The following is a 27,614-nucleotide window of genomic DNA, read 5'->3' as shown; positions in this document are numbered from 1 at the left end:
TGAGTCATTTCATGGTAATGTTAAAAATTTAAGTAAAAGGATGAAAATGAAAAATAAAGGAGAATATCACTTTTACTTTAATAATTTAACATTACCATGAACTGCATATCAACACTAGGGCAAACAAATGTAAGAGATCTACATTAGAAAAAAAAAATTAAAAAACAAATGTTTTTTGGGGGAAACGTGGCCCGTACGGCCTGGAAACGCGTTTCCGGCCATACGGCCACGTTTCCCGAAACGAAAACGTGGCCGTATGGCCGGAAATGCGTTTCCAGGCCGTACGGTACGGGGAAACGCGTTTCGTTTCGTTTCCCCTGGCGAAACGCCCCCTAGGGCCACGTTTCCTGCAACTTAGCCTAAAACCCTAGTTTGTAGCAGCCTTGAGTTTTTCTTGATTTGGTGTGTTCTGGTAATAAATTTGAGACTCCTTAGGTTAACCCTAACCTTTAGATTGACCCATAGATCCCTTGAACCCAAATCTTGAATTTAATCTATCATCCACTACAAACCCTAGTTTTTCATATCTTTATCTGGTGGTTTTTTGTTGTAGGTTCCTGAGGGGGGCATTTAGCTTAAAATCCTTGGGTTACTTGATCCCAAAGCCCTGCTAAGGAAGTTTCCCTTGCATTGGATTATGTCCTTTACTAAAGAGAGGGGAGTAGTTGCTTATGTGACAATGGCAACACTCCCATGTGTTGCACATTGTTTAGATCACCTAGTGAGGTTTTGCATTAGGTGCTATATTTTTGCTATAATAGTTCCCACATCCCTCATGGGCACTTGGGTGAGCTTAGAAACCTCCAAAAAAGCATCTGAAACATCATTGGAAATGATCAAAATGCCTTGGAAATGTTGTCGTACATACTGTACAACCTTTCTAGATTTGCAAACTTTGTATGGTATGGGTAACAACTTTTCCAAGGCGTTTCATACTTGTTTTGGTGTTTCTACACATTTTGGGTATTGGGACATGGCCAAATAGGCATTTCTTGCAACTTAGTTGCTCAATGATCTTTCCTACTCTTGTACAATTTGTTGTTCGACTTCAACACTACTCAATGCAACTTATTCTTATTTCCTGCTCATCCATGAAACCATAGAGGATCCCAAACAGAAACATCCACGAATAGTACTTTTTCCATCTGCATCACTACTTGCCCAATCTGAATTTGTGTAGCCCAATAACTGAATCTCATTACCTCTAACGTATCTCAGGCAATGATGTATAGTCCCACGAAGATATCTCAAAATGTGTTGGTTGCTATCCAATGATCATGCCTTGGCTCCATCTGAAATTGGCTAAGAGTGTCTACTGCAAAACATATATTTGGTCGGGTGTTCATAAGATATATTAAGGAACCAATCAACTGTCAGTAGGATGTAGGATTAATGTAACTTGAATATGAATTCCTTAACTTCAAATTAGTGATCATCAGAGTTGTCATAGGTTTACTATCCATTATACCAAATTTCCACAAAATCTTGATTACATATTTTCCTTGATTGAGATAAATCTCTCTAGGTTCCTGCCACACTTCGAGTCCCAAGTAGTAGTGCATTAGCCCAAGATATTTCATATCAAATTCAGCTGATAGTTGCTTCTTGCATTCACGAATACGATGCTCCACACCTATTATTAGTAGGTCATCCACATAGAGTAGTATAATCACAAGTTCATTCTTTACCACCTTGATGTAGAGAATTGAGATTAGGATCTGCTGAACTTTTGACAAAGCCAATTCTTAGTAAATAGGCATCCATTCTGGCATACCATGCTCTAGGGGCTTCTTTCAAGCCATATAGAGCCTTCTTCAACCTGGAAATATGTGTTTCCTTTCCATGTACTTCGAATCCTTGGGGTTGCTTAATGTAGACTTCTTCATCAATTGTCCATTTCAGAAAGGTTGTCTTTACGTCCATTTGATGAATGTTCCATCGCATAGTAGTTGTAATAGAAATGAGTGATCTAATGGTTGTGTATCTAGCTGTTGGAGCAAAAGTTTCTTCGTAATCAATTCCTTCTTGTTGAGAGAATCCTCTTGCCACAAATCTTGCCTTATATTTGTCAATACTTCCATCAACTACATGCTTGATTTTGTACACCCACTTGGAAGTCACAACTGATTTGTCTTTAGGTCTAGGAACAATTTCCCAAACATCATTCTTCATTATAGATTGGTATTCTTCTAACATTGCATTCTTCCATACTTGATGTTTGGCTGCCTTTTCATAAGTGGTAGGTTTTGCTTCAATAAGTTTGGTCATGTAAGCTACATAACCTGAATATCTCTTGGGTTTCTTTCTTTCTTTGAATGTTCCTTTTGTTGGTGCATGTCCTTTGGCTTCTTGTAGAGTTTATCTTAACCAAGCTGGTCTTTTTCAAGTTTCTAGAATGATGACTGGCTGTATGGGTTCACTTGGTCCTTTTGGTTCTTCATGATGATTAGTTATAGGTTCTGGAGGATTGTCTTGCCTTGAATTCTCTTCATTGGTAAAGATAGGTTCTTCTTCTTCATCAGAGTCAATAGGGATATCCTTGGACTTCTTGTATGCAATGCTTTCATCGAAGGTAACATCTCTGCTTACTTCAATACAACGTTCTTCCTTGATGTAGACTCTATATGCTTTGGATGAGGTGCTATATCCAACAAAGATACCTTTCATACCTGTTGGGTCCAACTTCTTCCTTTTGTCCTTGGGAATGTGAATGTAAACAGGACATCCAAAAATTTTGAGGTGATCAACATTCGGCTTCTTTCCTGTAAATGCTTCTTCTGGGGTCATGTCATCAAGAATTTTGTGAGGACTTCTATTTTGTATGTAGACTGTTGTCACAAAAGCTTCTCCCCATAAGAACTTGGGAAGGTCTTGGTCATGTAGCATGGCTCTTACACATTCTTCAATGGATCGGTTCTTCCTTTCAGCCACACCATTCTGTTGAGGATTGTAGGGGACTATTAGCTCCCTCTTAATTCCTGCTTCTTTGCAAAAGGCCACAAGTTCTTTAGAGGTATATTCTCCACCATTATTTGATCTTAGGGTTTTGATCTTCTTTTCTGTCATATTTTCCACTTCTACCTTGAACTCCTAGAATTTCTCGAATACTGCGTCTTTAGACTTCAAGAGGTATATCCAAGTCTTTCTGGAATGATCATCAATAAATGTTACATAATATTGATGACCACCAAGTGACTTCTTTGACATGGGTCCACAAACATCAGAGTGTATGAGGTCCAAAATTTCCTTGGATCTTGTATCACTTGCTAGTAAATGGTTTCTTTACATTCTTACCAAGGGCACATCCCTTACAGACTCCTTCATGCTCTTCTTTTAATTGGGGTATACCAGTAACCATTTGATTTAATGATGGCAATATCTTGTAATGGAGATGACCATACCTTGTATGCCATAATTCACAAGGGTTGATTTCTAAATGTATTAGAGCTGGAGGAGGGGTTAGAAGTCTATCCAACCTCCCCTCACGAATCCCAATTGTCCTTGCATTTTCAATGCTAGATCCCTTTGCCCAAACAATAAATTTGCCATCAACGAATGCCACCCTATCACCTTTATCTTCTAAGGAAGAAATAGAAAGTAAATTCTTTTTCAAACCGGGAACATAGAGGATATTGTTGAGATGAATATTCCCACTGGATTCTAGCTCCAAGGAGGTAGATCCAATCCCTTTGATTGAGTAGCTATTCTTGTCTCCAAGTTCAATTGAGTGTTGAGTTGACCATGTTCCCCTGTAATATGCTCCACTATCGATTATCCATGTATTATCATCTTCAAATGAGCCTATAAGAGCAGAATAAAGACTTCCATCCATGACTTCTTTAGATAGCTTGGAGATGAACTTGATGATGCATCCTTTAATAGATTCAAGGAGATTCTTGAGAGTCTTGAGACCTTCATGTATCTTGCCATTGGAGAGGGAGAGAGAAGATAATTGCTTCAAGAACGTCTTCAAGCAAGAGCGCCAAGAAGATGTGATCTTTAAGCTTCCTTCCTTCACCTTAGCTCTGATACCAATTTGAGAAACCAAAAGCAAGTAGATAATGATCATTTCTCTTAACTTGATAATTACTTGTGAATATTTGTTGGCTTCTTCTTAATATTATGTTCTTTTCATCAAGCAATTATCAGAAACATAAAGATAACAAAGAGACAAAGAACACTAGAAATTAGGCTCCAAGCTAGGGCAAAACCCTACAAGGGGGAAAACCCCAAAAATCCTCTTCTTATAGAATCAAATCAAAGTTAGATATCCAAGACATAAGACCAAAACCAAGACTGCCACAAAGACCCAAGTCAACCCTCATTCAAATTTACTCCAACAAAGTCAAAGTCAATGAAAGTCAACACTGGTCAAACCTTATCAAATCTGGTTAAAACAAAAAATTTCGGGCCCGCAATTTTGGACCTGTAATTCCGTAGAGTTTCCCCAGTACCTTCACACATGTGAATAGAAACAAGCTAAAAAACACTTGAATTTCTCTCCTTTGACTTTTCTTCTCTCTCCTTTGACTTCACTATCTTTCTTCTAGTTGGCATAGAAACCAATGTGTGAGATGAGTGGATGAATGAGGTCGAAGTGTCTTCTATTTATAGCTATCCAGGAGGTTAATTAGATGCCTCTTGTAGGCCGACTTGTTCAGGCAAGGCCGACTTGGTCTTGTGGATGACAAATTGACTTTTTGACCCTTTTGACTCAAGATAAAATAATTTTCTTTTTTCTTACAAGGAGTCCAAATAGGACTTTTGACGCATACATTTCTTTGACTCATAATAAATTCTCTTTTTCAATGAACCTAAAAAGTATGAAGAATGTTCTTAGACTAGAGATAAAAATAATAATAATGAATATAATAAATACATAAATTGTACATTTGAGTTACATTATGAAGACCGACACTAGTTACATTTTCAACATGAAACTTGTTTGAGCTTCTTCAATGGCAATGAGAAATGCTAGGATAGAATGAATAGCAAATGATCCCCAACCTCCTTTTATAAGATGTCAATTAGTTCTCCCCAAACTTCTAGACTCCTTTTTAATATTATTATAGTGGTGGGGGCCACTTTCAACTAAGTGACTTTTTGCTGCTCTTTCTAATAAAATAATATTTGCTACATTTTTCCAATAAAATAATATTTGCTGCCATTCTCTAATAAAATAATATTTGTCATCTTTTTTCTAATAAAATAATATTTGCCCCTTTTTATCAATATCATCAAAAATTGGGCAAAGGCCTTAGTAACTTCCGTACTTACAAAATCAGGGACATTACAAAGAGGTTAAGGTGAGATCAATTTGGTCCTCTTAAAACTGATTGTTGTAATCAGATTTCGAAATCAAGGTTTATGCTGGTTGTTTATTCTATTAAAGAAGACTTTTCAGTTATCTTTTCATCTATGATTACAGGGTATTGCTGTTAATGCTGAGTTGGATATGCAATTGTATCATTCATGAACATTTCATTCTATTAGGCATATAAGTCAGATTGATATTGCTGGTAGGGTTTTTTAGTAGCTTTAATATGCTGCCTTGCTGGTAGGGTTTGCTTCTTTGATTCCATTGACCAAAGGATAAGAAACCTGCCCCTCTGAATTCCACCATTTATATTAAAAAAATCAATTTCACTAATTTGATTTGTCAGATGATAGATCTGCAATTAAAGGATTTCCCCCTTGTGCTGGAAAAGAACCAGTCAAAAGAGAGAGGAATAGCTGCTGTAGTGACAGTGGGCAGTGTTCCCAAGTTGCCCTAGGGTCACTTTGTTCTTGGACTTGAATATAATTGAAGCTCAGGTTTGGGAGACAGCACGTCACCTTTTGGATGAGAACCTCCTTTTTCAGAACATAATATATGTGACCTCTCTTGGTGGTTATTTAGGCGTAATGCTTGTGAGGCTTGAAATAAATGAGATTCTTAGGGGAGTAACTAAACAGCCTAAACAATATCCAAATAGACAGGATGAGACCAAGGAAGTCTACCAGATCCTTCTCACACAATTTTCCTTAGTTGATGACCTTTGCAGAATATGTATATTCACAAGTTGGACTATGAATTTTTTTTGGTAAGGCTTCTAACATTGATGACGATCTCAACTTTCTTTTATCCAATTGTGAATAAAAGCCTTGAAGTGCCGCTGGCTTGAGCTAGAAAGTATCCTACTAGTGCATGATTGTATAGCCTATCAAAGGGTATAACAGTCATTCTCTGCAATGAAAATGTCTGGACCAGACTGAAAAGAAGGGTGTGCATTATTGGTTTTACGGGTGTTTGACTCACTCTCCACTAATAAAGGGCAATGTTGTAATGAATCCTTGCAAAATTTACTAAGTCCATAAGAAGTTATGAAACCTCTAATATACTCTGTATGAAAATTATAATAGTAAATACATATTTGTTACAAGTATTTTGAAGGTTTAGATCAGTCATTAATATATCTGGGTATTTTCTGGAGGCGTTATATTGGATCTGTAAGGATTGACTAGGTCATTTATAAGGTATTTATGATTTGTAAGACATTTAGGTATATCAGCAATCTTTCAAAAGCTTTATAAAAAGCATGCCATTTCCGTTATGTTTTTAAAGTGTCTGCGTTGATTAGGGTTGGAATATGAATTCATCTTTCTTTTTTGTTCGAAAAATATATCTTATATTTACAGAGAATATTTACAAGCGGCAAACCAAAAGGGGTACCAAACCCATTTAGCATCAATTCATCTTGCGGTTTGTCCTCTTCTATAGCACGTTAAGAAAAGTAGGTAATTTTAGGAACTGTACAACAAAACCAACTTTTGTATATGTTTGTGTGGAATAAAACCATAGGATATCAGATGTTGCAATAATTACTTTAGATTATAGTTTTTTAGTTGTAAGTTTGCAATGTTATGTTTTGTTATTCTCCTTCTGTATGTACTATGGATAAGACCAGCGATGACTTGCATTTTCAGAGTTATCAACAAGAAGACAGGGTGTCTATCATTCTCCCGACGGGTGAAGAGCTCATATGCAAGGCTGAAGTAATTTCAGATACCAGTAAAAATGAGAAAGAAGGTACTGTTCCTTTTAATTCAAAGATAACTGGATTGTTGTAAATTGTTTAAAAACCTTGTGTCTGTAATTATTTACCACTATATTGACTAGCATGGAATATTGTTTGCGTTAGCAGTTAAATGACTCGTCCATTTTACTTACATATTGCATAGGGTAAATTGATTTCTTTCTATTTTATATGCTCTCATTGTTGGCTAAGTGTAAACCAGGCATCTGTTGGTAGCTTTGCAATCTGTAAGGTATATTAAAAGCTTTTATTCAATGGCAAAAAATTGCTCACACTTGTAGTGCTCTCTGCCGATTATGTAGTTGAGTCAGGAAAAAAATGGAGTTGCACATTTAAAGTTCAATTTTTTACAGGTGACACCTGCTTTTTGTGTGCCAGTTTTTATGAATGTTATTTTTGTGGTTTTATTTGAGACAAAAAAAGGTATCTTTCGAAAGGGATGAAGATACTACCAAGAAGCACTATTATCAAAGGATCCTGTTATATACAAGCTGGGAGTCCCAAAATTTCACGCAAAAGTCTAAAGCTTCCATAGCACTTTAGAATTGGAGAGATCCAGTTTTTGAATTAATTTTTGTAGACAATGGAAGGCAACTGCTAATGATAATTTTTATTTGTTCATGCTGTCATCAAGGTGGGAGAGTTCTGATCACTTTACAATGTTGCAGGTAGAAATATAGAATACCCTCGAAATCATGGGCAACTACCTATCCATTGTCAGTTTATAAAGAATCTTCTCTTTTTGCTTCAAAAGACAGAAACCATATCCAGATATAAATTTTGCAAATTGCCCCATCTATACCTGTAGGCAAAGGTATCAAACTCAAACTGTTACCAATAATAACCAGCCCGCTTTTATGAGTTGGATGTGACATTACCAAGTGTTTGTGCCTGAATCTACACCCTGACAATCATACAAAATTAATTCAAGTGATAAAATTCAGCATGCAAACTTCAGAAGAAAATTAGAAATCTGCCTTCACTGGTCACTACTGATCCTTCTCTCCTTTTGGACTGGTGCATGCCAGTCACAAGGGGGTGTCCTTGGTTTCTTTCACGTTGTCCTTGCAAATCTGCACACTTAAGACACCGTGAACAGCAACATAAAACAGTGTTTTGACAGCCACTAAACTGCCAAAAAAAGGAATTGCTTGAAATCTATTGGTAGAATTTTCCTCTAAAACCAATGTTGCAAACATCGGCATCAGGATAAAATCAGCAAGTTCGGAAAAGAGAAAAATCATAAAATTGGGAAAAAATCAGTAAAAATTAGCAGACATCAGCAAAATTAGAGAAAAACACATTTTTTTTAACATCTAAATCATCCACAACATCAAATAAATGCATTGCTACATAAATATAAAAGGTAATATTAAGAGCCTTGCTACATAAATATGAAAAGAAATTCCAACTGTTGCAATCTACGACGAATGTTAGGAGCATTCAAAGACCTACATTGGTATCAATGACAACACCATTCAACAAATACAAGGTGAGATTTGTGGCTAGAGGCTTCTCCCAAAAAGAGGGAGAAGACTATGATGAGACTTTTGCTCCGGTTACCAGGTACACTACTATTAGACCCATTATTGCTTTATTTATGGGCTGGAATTTTGTAATGAACAATGGTCGTTCACGCTATAATACCAATGTAACGAACAAAGTTTGTTCACACTCTGATACCAATATAACAAACAAAATTTGTAACTTGCAATAATCTTCAGAATACTTCGAAGACAAAGACATCCATTATAGGACAAGTAGTTATATATAAGAATATTGAATACAAGTGAGATGATTACAAATGAGGGTGAGGGTGTGCTTATATACCTAGGCAAGTATCTCTTCACAAATGATTATGTCTTTAGAGACATGCCTCTTCATTTTTAATTATTAATTAATTAATTATTAATCATTATTATTGTTATTTGCATTAGTTGTATTATTTCTATATATATTTTATTCATAACATTACCTTCCTCTTCGAAAAAGCTTTGTCTTCAAAGCTTATCATTGACAAGGTGTGTCATTTGTTTCTTGTCTTGTAAATTGTTCGTGTCTTTTACAAATTCTCGGAGTTGTCATCTTCGTTGTTACAAGAATGATAGGATCCACCAAATCAATCAAAAAATTAAATAATGAAAAGTGACAACCTGGTTGGTGCCCTTTCGAAAATAACAAGGTATGAGCAAGCCCAACGAATATGAGAATGTAGATTTACTACACAATTCTGCGGGCTAACGGGGTGGTCGAATCGTATGGAAAAGCCAGCGGCAGTATGGAAGACGAAGTAGGTGCAGCGTACAAATTGTGTATGGCTGCAGTAAAACGAATTGTATCAAGCTGTTGCAACATACCAGTGAATTGGTGGTTGATTGGTGCAATGCTTGTTCGTGGAATAGATGGCGGAAACAACGACGGTCTGAGGGTATAGTGTTATCGCGACAACTGTCTGAATGGTGGCTGCACAAACATTAGCATAATGGGAGTGGTGGCGAGAGTCAAACTAATGGGAGGAGCAAGGGGTGTTTGGTTGCAGCAGGATGGCAGCTACCGTGGCGGTGGCGGTCTTTGTGCGAGTTGTGCGACTGTTTGTTTGTGCATTTGGGTGGCTGCAAAAGGCGTGGCTTTTGTTTGGTATCAGTGGCAATAGACGAGAGGGCTGCTTACGGGCCAGGTAAGTCATTTTTTGTCTTTTCCTTTTATTTTTTATTTTTATTTTTTAATTAATGATTTTTATTTTGTTTTTTATTTTTTTAATATATACAAAGTCCCTTATGTATATATATTGTCTTTTTTTTAATTAATTTTTTTGATTTGTTCTTTTTAAATATATATATATATATATATATATATATATATATATATATATATACACCCTTTTTTCCCTTTGTTAATTTTTTTTTTGGTTTTTGTTTTTTTTTTTCTAATAGTTTTTTTCTATAATATATTTGCTTCTTTTTTGGGTTAAATTTTATAATTGGCCAAAAGCCTGAACAAAGAAACTGAGAAATGGAAAAACTCCAAACTCAAGCGAAATGCTTCAATTGCACGACAACAAGGTTGACAGAATGTTGATGGCCAAGAGCCAGATCAGGCTGGCTCTATGCAGCGGTTGAGTGGCTAGAGGATCGAACAACTCTGATACCAATGTAACAAAGAAAGTTCGTATACTCAAAGGAATGCTCTGATAACAATGTAACGAACAAAGTTCATAACCTGCAATAATCTTCAGAATACTTCGAAGACAAAGACATCCATTGTAGGACAGGTATTGAATATATAAGAATTGTAGAACAAGACATATATAAGAATATTGAATACAAGTGAGTTGATTACAAATGAGGGTGAGGGCCTACTTATATACCTAGGCAGGTACCTCTTCACAAACGGTCATGTCTTTAGAGACATGCCTCTTCACTACTAATTATTAGTTAATTAATCATTAATCATTATTGTTGTTATTTACATGATTTATATTATTTCTATTGATATTTTATTCATAACAAATTTACATCAAATGGATATAAAGACTGTTTTTCTTAGTGGAGTGATTGAAGAAGTGTACTTAGAGCAACCTCAAGGTTTTGAGGTACATGGTAGAGAGTCCCACATTTGCAGGTTGAAGAAAGCCTTGTATGGACTTAAGCAAGCACCGGGAGCCTGGTATACACTAATTGAAAATTATCTAACAAGACTTGGTTTCTCCAAAAGTGATGTTGATCCAAACCTTCACTTCAAGATCGAGAAGAATGAACCTGTTATTGAAATTCTAGTGATGTAATGACTAGAATTGTTTTTCACAATTAATAACTAGTATTAATGCAACTTGTTCCTTTTTTATACTTTAGTCAACAAGTAGCTATACATGAAAAACTTCAACCAATAATTCTTCAACAAGAGAAGTAAATAGAGATCACAATAGACAATGAACGATAGGCAATAAACAAGAGACAAGAGACACCAAGATTAGACTCACAACGAGGGAAAATGAAGCGAACAAAGTTCCTTCTATAATTTAATTATTCCAGAAAACTAGGAATATAAAGATATCCATGAGGATACAAATATTATATATTAAATATGAATAGGAATGATAATGATAATGATTTACAATGAGAACAAGAGGCTTGCTTATATATCACGCAAGCGTCTCTTCATGAAGAGTCATGTCCTATTAGACATGCCTCTTCAACCTAATTATTAGCTTAACTTAACTATTATTTATGATTATTATCTTTTACATTATATTTATATTATTTATATATTTTATTCGTTACATTGCCTCCTTCCTCAAAAAGCTTTGTCCTCAAAGCTTGTCGATGAAAAACGCTTGATCTCTTTTTCGGCTTTGAAAGTCTTTCTGTTTTGGAATAGTCATCCTTGTCGATACAAGTTGATATGATCTTCTTAGTGACAAACAAAATTGTCGCACCGAGAAGGGATCAGACCATCCCAGATTAATCTTCTGTATAGCATTCTGATCACTGGAATTTTGTGACGACTTGTTAGCATAAGACTGGATTGAGATTACATCACTATTATCCGGAACATCAGTTTGTTGTTTCGTTTCTGACTTGTTCAAATATGTAGCATGGTTGATTTGTTTGTTCTCATGATTCGGATGCCGATATGGAACCTTTTTTGTTTGATTTTTCCTTACTGGGCATGTGACAATTTTTATATTTTCTTCTGGCGAAGATGTTGAGTTTGTTATGAAACATTCATTGGGGATGTTCATTGTTTGAATTGCAACATCCACGCGCGTCTTTTCTTCAACTTGCTTGTCTTCTTCTTGAGTTGTGACATTCACTGAATCGGTATGTGTTGTTTTGTCATCAACTTGAATTCCTACATTTGATGCTTCCTTCTTGATAAGTTGTTGTACCTGGTTTTCTAATGACTTCTTATCCTTCTTTAGTATCTTAATTTGCGTCAGCAATTTTTCACTATGGTTTTTAAGTCTAGAAACTTCTTCATTTTTGTCAATAGTGATTTTGTCAATTTCATTTTGCATATTTTGTAATACTTTTTTACCTTCTTGAGAAATTACTTTTGAAATATCCGATATATCTTCTGGCGTTACTGAATTAGGTTTCAGTGTAACATCCTGGAGCGTTATTTTCTTCTTCTTGTAAGAAAATGTTAAAAACTTTTTCTTAGTATTTATAATAAAGGAACCTAGAGTTTTCATCCATGGTGATCCCAAAACAATGTCACTATCGTTAAAAGATAGGGTTTGCACGGTGAATTGTGAGGTAAAAGTATAATCTCCAATATTTAGGTGTAAATTGCTTATATCGTATTGTTTGCCAAAAAAATTTGTTTCAACTATATTTGATTCAGGAATCACCAATTGATTAGCACATTTAGGACTAACATAATTACTTCTTTCAGTAGGACTGATAGAGATTATGATGTCTCTTCCTGCGAGTGATCCTTTGATGTTAAATAGTGTGCGAACACATGTACTACGGGTTTCAGGAAACCTTTCATTACTAGTCTCCATTTTTTCCTTGATGTTTTTACGTAAACAATATGTCAACTGGAGCTATTTTTATTATAAAATATCACTTATTTCTCCTATATATATTTTTCAAATATTCTCCTCTTCTTCTTCTTTTTCTGGTTCTCTCTTTTAATAAAAAATTTATATAATAATAATTTATATATATTATAAAATTATAATTATATAAAATTTATATATACTTTTTTGAAACCCACTTTTCCTTTTATATGTAACTATATAAGGCTTATATAGTATCCTTTTTTATAATTATAATAATATTTTTTTCTCGGAAAATTTGGATGAGACGTGACTCTTGGTACGGTCACAATCTTTAGATTTAAACGATTAAAATTATTTAGATCATACTTTTTTTTCTCCAATGTTATCAAAATATCTTTTACTTTTAAAATACCATGGGCTATTACCATGGGTTGTTTTTAAAACCTCCTGTAAAAAGTAATATTTACCTTTCACGTAAGAGCTTTTGTATTCTTGTTTCTTTAACTTTTAAAATACCATGGGCTATTACCATGGGTTGTTTTTAAAACCTCCGTTAAAATGTTCTCCACGTAAAAAGTAAAACGTATTCCTTTTGTTTTTTGTTTTTTCTTTTTTTTTTCCCTTTAACTTTTTAAATACCATGGGCAATTACCATGGGTTGTTTTTAAAACCACGGGCTTCTCCACGTAAAAAGCTTTGAATATACTTGGTGTGAGATTTTGTATCCGTTTTGTTTTTTGTTTTTTTATTTTTTATTTTCTTCTTCTTTTTTTAATTTATGTAGGAATTTACAGGGTAAGTTCCTCAGACAGAACACCAAAGGACACCGCTCACAACCAGATCGCAGATCAATACACCAGTATTTTGACGTGGTTAAAACCCTCAAAGAGGGAAACAGTCCACGGCCTGAGCCAACGCGGCCACTTCAGGCAATTTATTAATAAAAGAATGAAAATTTACATATGCTTCTCTCATGCACGGATTACCCTACAAATGACCCTCCATGCGCTTTAAATAGAAATCATGGACCAATCAGGTGTCAAGCCACGGATCAAGTGTCGGTAATACCGAGGAGAGAATGAACTGTCGGATCACTACATATCGTGACCGTCGGATTGTAAGTTACAAAATGTACAACGGTAAAGAAACACACTTTACCTAACTCTACACCTAACTCTATACTAGACCAAGTTGTACTTAACTATTTCCTATGTGTCGGAATATCCTAACATCCCCCCTTAAAGAACAACTTGGGATAGGATTGAAGAATTTACAAATATGACACAATAGGAGAAGGAAGGAGGCACTAGAGCCTATCCCCCCTTAGTGACAACTTCCTGAACTCCAACCATAAATCGAAGTTTAGTGAATTTCACCTCTGTGAGAGCCTTTGTGAAGATGTTTGCAACTTGATCATCTGTTGAACAATATTGCACTTCAAGAACATGGTCGTGAATGAGCTTTCTGATGAAGTGCATGTGCAGTTCAATGTGTTTGCTGCGCTGATGTTGGACTGGATCTTTGCATAGTTGAATGGCACTTTGATTATCACACCAAAGTGTAGTCGGATGCTGCTGCTCAAAGCCAAACTCTGATAGGATCTGACGAAGCCACAAGGCTTCCTTACTAGCTTCTACGGCACCACGATACTCTGCTTCTGCTGACGAAAGAGAAATGGCACCCTGTTTCTTGCAAGCCCATGTAATAGGTCCTGAACCAAGAGTGAACACATAACCGACAGTAGACTTCCGATCATCAGGGTCAACAACCCAATCAGAATCAGTGAAACCAACCAATAGAGGAGCTGCTTCGGCACTGTAATGAATCCCAAACTGAACTGTACCTCGAACATAACGAAGTATTCTTTTAGCTGCTTTCCAATGACTTGCACGTGGGTTTTGCATAAACCGAGCAACAAGGCCAACAACAAAGGAAAGGTCAGGACAAGTATGGGTTAGATACAAAAGTTTTCCTACAAGTTGACGGTATAAGGTAGCATCAACTTCAGGAGAAGTACAAGTGACTGAAAGTTTGACTCCAGACTGAAAGGGAGAAGGGGCTGGCTTACAGTCTTCCATGTGAAAATGACGTAGAATATCACAAGCATACTTGGACTGGGAAAGGGAAATACCCTCCTTGGATTGCAAGACTTGAAGACCGAGAAAATAGTGTAAAGTGTCCTAAGTCTGTCATTTCAAATTTCCTTTTAAGGCTAGACTTCACATGGTTTATAAGGTTGGGATCACTACTAGTAAGGATAAGATCATCAACATAAAGAACAAGGATGATAAGAGAGTTGCCCACTTTCTTGGTGTAGACAGTATTGTCAGAATGACACCTAGAAAAGCCAGATTCTAAAAGAAAGCTATCCATTTTGGCATACCAAGCCCGAGGAGCTTGCTTGAGACCATAAAGGGATTTCTTAAGTCGACATACAAGGCTGGAGTCTGTTTGTATGAAGCCAATGGGTTGTTCCATATAGATTTCTTCATCCAAGTCCCCATGCAAGAAGGCAGATTTAACATCCATCTGATGGACTTCCCATTTGAACGAGGCAGCAAGGGAAAGAACAAGGCGGATAGAGTTTATTTTGGCAACAGGGGAGAAGGTTTCAGTGTAGTCAATGCCTTCAACCTGTGAAAAACCTTTAGCAACAAGACGAGCTTTATGTTTATCAACTTTCCCATCTGGTCCATACTTGGTTCTGTAAACCCATTTGCATCTAACAAGTTTTCGTCCCTTTGGTAGAGGAACAAGATCCCATGTATCATTTGCCAGTAATGAATGATATTCTTCATTCATAGCTGCTTCCCAATCTGGATGGCCTGAAGCTTCTGCAAAGGTGTCAGGATCATAATTTACTGGAGCTTGAGCCAGTAAAGAAGAGGCTCTCTCGAACTGAGAACGTGTACGTCGCTGATCTGTAGGATCACCGGCAAGATCACCTGCTGCATCTCAAGTAGCATGAACCCATTTTGGAAGCTGAGGAGCTGAAGGAGGATCTTGAGATGGTGGGGGAGGATTTTCATCCTCACTTTCATCATCTGAAGAAGAAATGTTTTCAAAAGTAGAAGAGATAGGGAGAGGTGGCACATCCGCCGGACTAGGCTCGCAGGCCGATATATTTTCATCAAATTTTACATCTCTTCTAATGATAACATTTTTGGACTTAAATGGAATAAGTCTATAGCCTTTGACATCTTCAGAATATCCAACAAAAGTACATTTTTCACTCTTAGGTTCTAAAGCTTTATGCTTTTCATCTGGAATATGGGCCCATGCTTCACTTCCAAAAACACGAAAGTGACTTACATCTGGTTTGATTGAGCTTCATGCTTCTTCTGGAGTGATATTCTTTAAAGCCTTAGTAGGAGTGCGGTTTATTATGTAATTTGCACAGTTAATTGCTTCTGCCCAAAAACTAAGACCAAGTCCTTTAGATTGTAGCATACAATTAGCCATTTCCTTTAAGGTGCGATTCTTCCTTTCAACTACACCATTTTGTTGTGGAGTATATGGAACAGTATGTTGCATTTAAATTCCATTCTCAATGCAAAAGTTGATGAATGTGTTTTTAACATATTCTCCGCCATTATCAGATCTTAGCTTAAGAATTTGATGTCCAGATTGTTTTTCAACAAAGGCCTTGAAGGCCAAAAATGTGTTAAATACTTCACTCTTGAGTTTTAAGAAGTATACCCAAGTGCGTCTAGAGAAATCATCAATGAAAGTTAAGAAATACTTGCAGCCAGAGAATGACACAACTGGAAGTGGACCACATAAATCACTATGCACAAGCTGTAAAGGGGCTGAGGCGTGCCAAGAGGCACGTTTTTCAAAACTGTCCCGATGATGTTTTCCGAGTACACATCCGGAACAAACACCATCTCTGCAAGATACCATAGGAAGACCTGTCACCATATTTTCTTTACATAGATGCTGAAGGGAGCAATAGTTTAAGTGACCAAATCACTCATGCCAAAGTTTGCTCACTTCATCGTTATGAGCAACAAATACCGAGGGAAGATTTGATGACCCAAAGTTGTGAAACTTATACAACCTTGTAGAATCATCAGCAATGCCAGTAGCTAAAATCTTTTTAGGATCTCTTAGGTCCTTGATTACAACATCATGAGGTGAAAATTCAACGATTTTACTTTCACCTGAATGAGTTATCTGATATACAGATAGAAGGTTGCAGGATAAGGTTGGAACACATAATACATCATTAAACTGACCATTGTCTAGATGAACAGTTCCAGTCCCTACAACACTAAGAGATCTATCATCACCAACATATATATTTTTGGTGTTACAATCATTTAAAAAAGAAAACATGGCTTTGTTTTTGGCCATGTGATAAGAAGCTCCAGAATCAATGAGCCACTCATGAGAATGAGAAGAAGAAGATACATTTAATGCATAACCAGACCGAGATGATTGACAACCACATGCAGAAAGTGCCATTCCTGAAGATGAAGTTGAAGTTGAAGAATGCTCCACTTGGATGTTATGTTTCTTCATCGCTGCTTCCAAGGCTTCCATCTTCTTAAAGCATTTGGATTCTAAGTGGCCATCTCGATTACAAAAGTTGCAATGTCTATCAGTCTTCTTCCATTTGTTTTTATTTGTCTTATCATTTTGTTGAAATGATTTTTCGTTTTGAGGCCGAGATTGCTTAGGACCCTTGTTTGGTTTAGGACCATTCTTTTTAGGATATGACTTCTTAGGATTCTTTGAATTTGGTTGCTGCTGGGCGGCTAACGCTTTCTTGGAAGAGTTTCCAAAATGAAGAAGACCAAGGTGTAAGAGTTTTTCTTGTTCTCTTATTAAAGAATCACAAAAAGAGTCAAAGGAAGGGGACTTGTAGTCTGTTCCTTGAGAAATGAAAGCTTCTCTTGTAGAATGGAAGGTGGAAACAAACACAGAGTAGGCTGGTCCCAACTTAGTAAGAATGGAATAGATAAGGTTACTATCTTCTTTCTTAACTTTAACACCTTCCAAGAGATATCTAAGGGTCTTGAACTTGGACAAGAAATCTTCAATGCAAGAAAAATTATTAGGGTCCAATGTAAGCAACTCATTTTCAAGTTGATGGGCTCTAAGTTCATTTTTAATCCCAAAAACTTTATTGATTTGTTTCATTGCTTCATCAGGAGTATCAAGTTCTGCAATATGGAATCTAAGATCTGGAGAAATAGACATCCCTATCAATCCACGTGCTTGATCTTGCCTATTTTCCCATTTAGCAACCTTATCTTCATCCTTCGATTTCTTTTCTTGGCCTGAGGCTATTCTGTAGAGACCTTTACTTCTAAGTAAATTCTCAATGTAGGCCAACCATTGGAAGTAGTTGGTGCTGTCAAGGGTAACTTGGTATTGACTTTCCATTTCAACGGAAACTGAAGCTAAAGATGTTGAAACTATAAGTGTTCCAATGGATAGATCTCGAAAAATTAGGCTGGTTTAAAAAAAACAGCTCTGAAAACGGCTTCCGGATGAAGAAGTTATGGCTTTTTGGAAAAAAGTTGATGAAGTTGCCGACGAAGTGCGGGAATGTGCGGAAATGAAAAAGTCCGCCCCCACAAAATGGAGACTTGAACCCAAGGCCTCTACTATCTTAAAATAGCTTTGAACCAATTGAGCTATACAAAAAATTTGAGAGAGAGAGAGAGAGAGGGGGGGGGGGGGTGCTTTGGGTTGCGTGCTTGCTTTGAGAAAGCTCTTTTTCCCTACAAAACAAAAAACACAAAACCCAACACGGACATGCAAAGAAAACGAACCTTACGGCTCGAAGTTAGCTTTAGCCGAAAAACTAAATATTTTCAAAAATGAACCTTGCGGCTCAAAGTTAGCTTTAGCCGGAAACTAAATATTTTTCTCAATGTTTCTGATTTTCCGAGATCACACTAAGGCGCAGGGAAAAGAGCATACGCATGAGAAAAATCCTTCCTTTCTGTTTCTGATTTGCCCAGATCGCACAGAGTCGCAGGGCAAAGAGCATACGCAGAAATGAAAGGTATAGATCCGGTAATAAAAAAAAGGCTAAATAAACCGAAACCGAAATAAACTGAGAGAAAATAACTGTAAACTGCAAATAAACACTATATACCTCCAGATCTTAAAAATGACGCAGCTAGGGCTACCGGAAACCTTTTCGCGTGAAACGAAAGGGGTTCCTCACTGGAACAGATACTCCGAACGCAACAGAGCAGTCCTCTCGGCCCGAAAGCAGTCAGAAATAGCAGATCTAGGAAACGACAGCCGCATGCAGTTCTACCGGCTTTAGATTTGGATCACCAACGGACGCGGCCCTCAAATAGCTCTGATACCATGTAGGAATTTACAGGGTAAGTTCCTCAGAAAGAACACCAAAAGGACACCGTTCACAACCAGATCACAGATCAATACACCAGTATTTTTGATGTGGTTAAAACCCTCAAAGAGGGAAACAGTCCACGGCCTGCGCCAACGTGGCTACTACAGGCAATTTATTAATCAAAGAATGAAAATTTACATAAGCTTCTCTCGTGCACGGATTACCCGAACAATGACCCTCCATGCGCTTTAAATAGAACTCATGGACCAATCGGGTGTCAAGCCACGGATCAAGTGTCGGTAATACCGAGGAGAGAATGAACCGTCGGATAACTACATATCATGACCGTCGGATTGTAAGTTACAATATGTACAACGGTAAAGAAACACACTTTACCTAACTCTATACCTAACTCTAAACTAGACCAAGTTGTACTTAACTATTTCCTATGTGTCGGAATATCCTAACAATTTATTTACTTATATTTTTTTTTGGTTAATTTTTTTTTTAAATGGCCAAAAGCCTAAAAAATGGAGAATCTCCCAATATATAGCGAAACGCTTCAATTATGACAGCAACAAGGTTGATGATAGGTTGATAGCCAAAGGCCTGGTGATCAGACAAACGTGGCTCTGATACCAAATGAAGCGAACAAAGTTTGTTCTATAATTTAATTATTCCAGAAAACTAGGAATATAAAGATATCCATGAGGATACAAATATTATATATTAAATATGAATAGGAATGATAATGATAATGATTTACAATGAGAACAAGAGGTTTGCTTATATATCACGCAAGCGTCTCTTCATGAAGAGTCATGTCCTATTAGACATGCCTCTTCAACCTAATTATTAGCTTAACTTAACTATTATTTATGATTATTATCTTTTACATTATATTTATATTATTTATATATTTTATTCGTTACAGAAAACCCCACAAGGGGAAAACCCAAAAATTCTTTCCTTATGAGAGAGAGATATTGTCCATCAATAGTGCATTTGAATGTTCCAACTAGGGTTGGAGGGGAGCGTTCCCCCCTCCCCGCTCCCGCTCCCAATTTGCGCTCTGAGCGGGAGCGACTCCGGAGCGCGCTCCCTAAAAAAAAAACGCTCTTGGCCTTTGCAGGAGCGTTTAGTCCTTTTTTGCAGTAATATTCCAAATGCAATTTTTTTTCAAAGAAACAAATAAGTTTTGAGTGGGGCAGCGTATTGATCAAGCCTATGGCCCTATTATTGATATGCGATTGATGGTAATGTTAAATTCTTAAAGTAAAAGTGACATTCTCCTTAATCTTCATTTTCATCCTTTTACTTGAATTTTTAACATTACCATGAAATGACTCAGGATGTTTGAGAGTGGTTCCGACCTCATTGGATTTCATATGGAGAAAGTAGAATTTTAGATTTAATTCAAAATCCAGCAGACTTATCAATTGTTCAGGATTTCAGGATTGGGGGGATTGCAACATTTCCATTGGATTTTGTCATGTATAAAGGTATGGAACTCGTATTTAATCAAAAGTGCCAATCCCTTTATGTACCTTGATGATAGTGACATTGGTTGTCGAACTCCTCTATCATGACCATGCTAAAAATGTATGCATCACTCAAACAAAATTTTAACTTGACATGCTATGTTTTTCTATCTTATGTTAATGCTTAGAGGGTGATATTAATGACAAAGATCTTGATTTTCCAAAAAGACTAAAAAATTAGACATTTCTCGTGGTGGCAAGAGGCCCAAGCATTAGAAATAGATAATAGATTTACTTGTCTTTTCTAGTTTCTAGTAGTTTTTATAACTATTGACTCTTTCATATTTATTATGATATTTTTTGTAAACAATATATGACAATTTAAGTTTGAAGTTTGAAGTTTGAAGTTGGCAGTTATAACTCATTAGTAATGAATTGTGAATATGATGCTTCATGAAAGTTGAAAATTGTTTCATTTCATTTCATTTTATAACATTTCATGTCATGTTAGATATTATTTGTTGTAATGGTTACACTTAGCTTACAAGTACAAATTTGGTGATCAATGATGATAAATGTTATATATTGAATTTTGAAAGTTTGAAACTTTAATATTGATGAATCATGAGACTCAGTATGCTGTATGTTACTATGTTACTAACTTGTGGACATGGTTGATGAAGATTATAACTTCTAGATGATTGTTGTTATATGGTTCAATCTATGTTTTTTTTTTTGTTTTTTATATCTAATTCATCATTCTATATGATTTTGTTGACATATATGCATCAAAATATATAAAATATATATTATATAAAAAATGCTCCCGGAATCGCTCTCAAACCGGGAGCTTCTGAAAACTCCCGCTCCCAAGTAACCTTGGTTCCATCAAATCCAAAATAATCAACAATGAGATACGCAATCAAAGTTTGCAGAAAGAAAGAAAGAGAGAGATTCCATTTCTGTCCAATGAGAGGATCCGCACAAGGAGGCCGAAATATAGGCTTGTACTCACTGTGATACGAGGAAAAAGTTCCCACAGTAATCACCAACGAACTGTCCAAAACATAGGCCCAAAAACCTCGGTTAACTTAAAAAATATGTCACATAAAAGAGAGCAAGTTTCTCTGCAATTTTCGGCCACAAAAGAATCAACAAAATAGAAGTATAGATGGTCCCATGTCATTGTAGTCAACGAGACCTTGAAGGAGATCCAAACCACAGTAAAAAGAACCCTTATTATCCTCTTCACACGTTTGGATATGCTTTGCAATAGAAGAATGAATTTGTTTGTGATTTCAGACAAAATTTCTTGTGCTTGATGGTGGCTGAAATAAGGATCAAAAAGCTCATATAAATAGGCATCATATGAGGGCTAATTAGCCCTAGTAGGGCCAACATGATGTCTTCTTGGAGCTGACTTGTGGAGCTAAGATGGGTCGACTTGTAGATGTTAAAATCTAAAAGTTCTATGCAGATATTTAAAAATTCTTTGGAGAAACTTGAAGGTTCTATGTAGAAAACTGAATGTACTTTGTAGAAAACTGAATGTACTTTGCAGAAAAATGAATAGCTTTGCAGAAAACTGAATGGAACTGAATGTACTTTGTAGAAAACTGAATGTACTTTGCATAAAGTTGAATGTAATTTGCAGAAAACTGAATGTATTTTGCAGAAAACTGAATGTTCTATGCTGTTACAATTACTTAGAATGTAGATTTCTTCTTCAAAACTTTTCAAATCAACAAGTGTTGATAGAACATAAACTTACGGATCATATGAAGACAACCAAGCACAAATATGAGACACTAAGATTTTGGTTCAATGACCAGGGCAAAACCCTTCAAGGGGGAAAACCCAAATGATTCTTCTTCTATTAGATTTCTTCAATTGTTCAATAGAGTACAAAGAGAGAGAGAGAGAGAGAGAGAGAGAGAGAATGAATGAATAAAGCCACTAATGTCTGATCAACTTGCAGTTGAAGTGCACTTGCTCTTTGGTTGAAGACTCCTCCTCCTCTTGATCATACCATGTCCTTCACACTTGCTCTAGCTCTTCTTTTGCTTTTGTTCTTCACTAGCTCTCACACTTATCTTACACACTCAACACGTGCTCTTCTTCTTCACAATGAACATGTTACTCTCAACTTTCACTTGCTCTTGCTTAAATAGATGAGAAAAGAGAGGAGGTACAGAATGAATTAATGCCTTGAGCCAATAATAAGAGAATGGAATTCCACGAGGGAGGAGTTACTTGAGGAGAAGTGTAACTTATTCCAAGAATAAAGAGAGAGGTACACTTGTCTTGAGGAGTTACAACTCGAATTAGGGAGAGACAATTACACTTAGACATGAGAGTATTTGGTGAGAGTTACGAATCGAATTGAATGTGGGAGGTACAAGTGCATTTAATAAGGAGTTACACTTTTCCCATACATTGAATTAGTGAGGGAGAATTACAATCTCTTAAGTGTGGAGCTACTATTTTATTCCAAGAGAGAGGTTCGATTTGCCAAGTAAGAGATTCTCAATTTAATTTACTTATTCCATGAGAGAATTCATTTTTATTAATATCCATTAAAGGTGAATGACTTTAGACTATTTTATAAATAATAGTATCATAATAATAATAATAATAGTAAGGATAAATATATCAATTCTTGACTTGTATAATCATGATTGATTTGATTTTAAAGTGGATTCCATATGTCGAGATCATTGTTGATCATTTAGACACAACTTTCAATTTTTGGAAAGTCACTTCCAAATTGAGATGTGACTTACTATTTTTGGAAAGTCATATTAGAATTACAAGAATTGAAATTTTATTATAGGTGGTTCAAATAGAACTGAAAGATATGCTTTCTTCTCGGAGAAATTCATCCATGAGCTGCCAAATTTTAACGCTCCCTCTCCGCTAGGGAGGAATTTCTTTCTGCATCAAATATCTTTGCTTCCTCTAATCTCTTTCATTCATCTCAGTTCAACTCTTCTCTGTAGTAACAATGAACTCACAATCTAAAGAAGTATCATCCACTTGACACAAATTGGGAAATGAAAGGATCATTACATGGACAAGACTCAAGTCACACAGACAAGAATCAAACACAACCAAGTTTCATTAAACGTCAAGTGGTGGAACAGCTGCATCGTAGACAAGTCACACAGACAAGTCTCACTACACCTATTGGCCAGATAGGTGGCTCTTTCCACATCCCAGACTGTGGGTCGGATGCATATTGAGGCCTACTCTTGTGACGCACACTACATAAGAGGTCCCTCATCCTCAGGAGCTTTCCGACATCATTGCCCAATCCTGCGAGCTCTGATAGGGGGGACAGGAAGCTCAATTTTCTCAATCAGTTGTGACCGCTTCCTAAAATGGTCATGTTCGTAAGTCCAAACTGCTCTCTAAAAACCAAGAACTTTCCTTTCGGTAAAGGCTTGGTAAGAATGTCAGCTATCTGATCATCAGTGGAGATGTGATGGTGCCTCACTGCTCCTCTCTGCACCATATGTCGGATATAGTGATACTTGATTTCAATATGCTTGGACTTATCATGAAACACAAGATTTTTTGCTAGACAAATCCCTCTATTATTGTCACAATATATAATTGTTGTGTTTGGAACTTGCTCAAATAGTTCCCCAAAAAGCTTCGTTATCCAAATTGCCTCATAGCTAGCCATGCTAGGAACAATGTACTCAGCTTCAACTGTATTCAGTGCAACGAACTTCTGCTTTTTGCTCATCCAAGGATCATGGCAGATACCAAGATAAAGTAACACCCAAAAGTGCTCTTTCTATCAACAGAGTTACCAACCCAGTCAACATTATTATATCCGTGAAGCCTTACATTTTTAGCAGTGTATTTCAATCCTAGATCGATAGCTCCATGCAAGTATCTGAGTACATGTTTTGCAGCAATCGAGTGGGCATGAAAGGGATCAATCATTTGTTGACTTAAAGTGTTTACAACAAAGCATATGTCAGGCCTAGTGTTTACCAAAAACATCAAAGCACTAATGAGCTGTCTATACTCTATGGGAATTTGCCAGACTAGGTCCTGCAACTTTGCCACATAATTTCCTTCATTTCCATAGGAGTATGCATGGACTTCCATTATACCATACCAAATTTTTCAAGAAGCTTAACAACATATTTTCCTTGAGAAAGATAAATTTCACTAGGTCTTTGTCGTACCTCTAGACCCAAAAAGTAATGCATCAAACCAAGGTCTTTCATTTCAAATTCGGAAACTAACTCCCTCTTACACTGGAGGATAAGAGGCTCTCCTAATGTCAAGAATAAATCATCAACGTACAATATCAAAATCAAAGGTATACCTTGGATTGTCTTGAAGTAGAGGTTTGGGTCTGCACTGCTTCTCGTGAAACCAAACTTTATCAAGTAGCTATCAATGTGAGCATATCAAGCTCTTGGAGCTTGCTTCAACCCATATAAGGCTTTCTTTTGTCTGCATACATGAGTTTCGCTGTCATGGTCTTCAAAGCCTTGTGGTTTTTCCACAAATACCTCTTCCTTGAGGAGGCCATGCAAGAAAGAAGTTTTTATGTCCATTTGGTGAAGAGCCTGTTGTCGCACAGATTGTCACGACAACGCTCAGACCGGGGGCTGTCACCCTGATCCCCGATCTCTCCGTTTAAGTCTGTCTCCCGCGGCTAAGGGGGGTAGACCCTATAGGAAAAATGATGACCAATTGTGAATCAGTTGGTTTGGGAGACACGAAAGGAAACCAACACTAAATAGATTTTATTAAATTTATAGACCAGTGTCTTATGGAGTTAATGTTTAAATGATTACTTATTAAATGTTGCAGAAATGTAAACCATGTAGAGCAATCATTTATCATCAAATAATCCGAGCGAAGATTAACTTTTATCAAATGCGAGAAAATGCTTAATGGCTTAATGATACTCCAGCAATTAAAATTTCGAAAGATAGTGCTTCAACCACGTCAAGTGCTAATCAGAGATCACATTCATGTAGCTAATCTTCAAAATGATCATTCAAGCATGCTAAATCTCATAGAAATGATAAACATTAATTCCACATCAAAAATTTTAGCCTTAGCAGAGAAGATAAAACGTGATAAATCCCTGAGCTGATACTGAATCTGGCAAAAAATTCCAAAATATTTTTATATTTTCAGACAAAAATTAAAAAAAAAAAATTAAAACTAAAAAAAATCTAAATCTACACTTTAAAAGAAAAGAAACTCCATTTTTTATAATTTTTATGATTTTTAAAATTTTAAAATTTTCATGTTTTTTAAAACTTTAAACTTAAAACTAAAAAATGTTTTTTTTTATTTTTTATTATCTAATCTAAGACTAAATGAAATAAACTCAAAACTAAACTTAAATAAAGTTCTAAATAAATTTTTGAATTGAATTTTTATTTAAAAAAGAAAAAAGAAACAAAAATAATATCTAATTTAAAACTATCCTAAGATTAAAAATCTAAACAAAAAAGACTAGCATCTAAATATTCTAATCTATAAGAACTTTCTATTTTTTAATTTTTTATTGAAATCATGAACCAAACTTTTTTAGAAATAAAGCAACATTAAAAAAAAAAAACTAACATAACAAAAAAAAACACGCTACGCTAAAACTACAGTTATTCGAACCAAACGAAAACTGAAGCAAAGAATATGCACAAGACCTGAACCAAATTTGCCTTTTGTTTTTGGTTGTTGCGGATGTGTAGGGATTTGGCAATGGCAGCAAAGCTCAAAGGGGCTGATCGATGGGAGCTATGTAAAATCTGCGGGATATGACGGATGGGAAAAGCTTCAAACGAGAGGACGGCGTGAAGACTGCGTGGAGGAGTAAAGCCACAATTTTTTTTTTTTTTGAAGTGTTGAATGGCAGCGATGAGAGGTCGAAGCAGCAACTGCGTGATAGTTTAGGAGAGGCAACAGGACTTTGCGTGAATATGCTGCAGGTTGGACGCGGGGGAAGTGATTTCGAAGGCTGCGTAGGTGGGAGAAGAAGACGTGGGGCAGGAATGGAGGTAGGAAACACACAGACAGGTAGCGTGAGTGATTTTGAGAGGATGCAGCGTGGAGGTGACTGCTGTTTGGCGTGGAGAAGGAAACGGAAACCTGCACGACGGAGTAGCTATGATGGATATGGCTGCGTGGGGAAAAGATATGGCGCTGATTTCTGTTTGGCATAAAGGAGGGGAAAACAGCTTTGAAGGGCAGCAAATGATTTGGAAGGGGAGGCGGATGATCACGGTATGCGTAGAGGTGATGGACGCCGGTCAGAAGGACCGGATTGATGAGGAGAGGGAAGTGGACGCAGAATGCCTGGGCAACAGTTGCTGATGAGCTGCGTAATGGTTCTGGCAGCGTAATAATTTTGCAGACTTTGGCAGCGTACAAGAGTTTGCAGCAAATGAGGAGTTGCGGAGAGAAAAAATGCGTGGATAAAATGCCGTTGTGATCTGGTGTTTGCAGGAGGCAGCCACTTGTTTTCAGGTTCTGGAGATGAAACCCTCTCAAAAGATTTCCAGATCTGAAAGTAACAGAATTTAAAACCCTTGGACAGCCAAAACAGAGACTGCAAAAACTAGATTTCTTCCCAGACCTGCAACCTGTAGATGGAAAACAAAAAACCCAGAAAATATATGCAAGGATTAAAAATAAAACCATACAAACCAGCTATGAATTTACAATATTTACAGATCTAAGGCTCTTTAGCAGCCAGATTTGTCAATAATCCACAGTTATATTTTCAGAATTTCAAACTTAATGTGAGGTGCTTCAGAAAACCCTGCATGCATTAATAAAAAATTTCAAATGATAAGCCCGGGATCAAGAATTGGTTGGGCTCTTTTAGAAAACACAATCCGGGAGTTGGCTGGTTCAGCCGAGAACTTCCCCTAACGCCTGGTAATCTGAAAAAAAGGATTTCCTGCACAGCTTAAAATCAACCATTAACATAGAGGGAGAAAACAATAGTAAAACCCAGATCAAATGGAGATACCTGCCACTATATTTCAGAATCTAAACTATCATTCAAACCCCAAAGATCAGACAAGATACCTGTGCCTAGATCAATCTTCATTAAGCTATCATCAATGGCTGAAAATAAAATTATGCAGAAAAATAAAACAATCTTACAACATTTCCAGAAAAGTAACACCAGCAAGATTTTTAAACCCCAAAGTCTTTCTTTATTGCACAAAATTGACTACAAG

At 36.4% G+C, this 27,614-nt stretch overlaps 1 protein-coding gene across 2 annotated transcripts in view; it reads left to right on the top strand.

Annotated features, from left to right (window-relative positions):
* LOC149198137 (uncharacterized) overlaps positions 1-27,614 on the top strand; it is a 220,565-nt gene that overhangs the window by 48,130 nt on the left and 144,821 nt on the right. For both annotated transcript variants that reach the window (XM_089406116.1, XM_089406117.1), the window contains exon 2: positions 6,967-7,069. In XM_089406116.1, coding sequence (XP_089262242.1) covers positions 6,967-7,069 — 103 coding nt within the window. The remainder of the gene's footprint in view (positions 1-6,966; positions 7,070-27,614) is intronic.

Source organism: Pinus tabuliformis, chromosome 2_2 (genome assembly GCF_031772625.1).
Source record: "Pinus tabuliformis cultivar Carrire ecotype Pingquan chromosome 2_2, CPIR1, whole genome shotgun sequence".
In the NCBI taxonomy this organism is placed as follows: Eukaryota; Viridiplantae; Streptophyta; class Pinopsida; order Pinales; family Pinaceae; genus Pinus; species Pinus tabuliformis.
The sequence above is the reverse complement of the archived record's forward strand: the minus strand, read 5'-3'. Positions and strand labels throughout refer to the sequence as shown.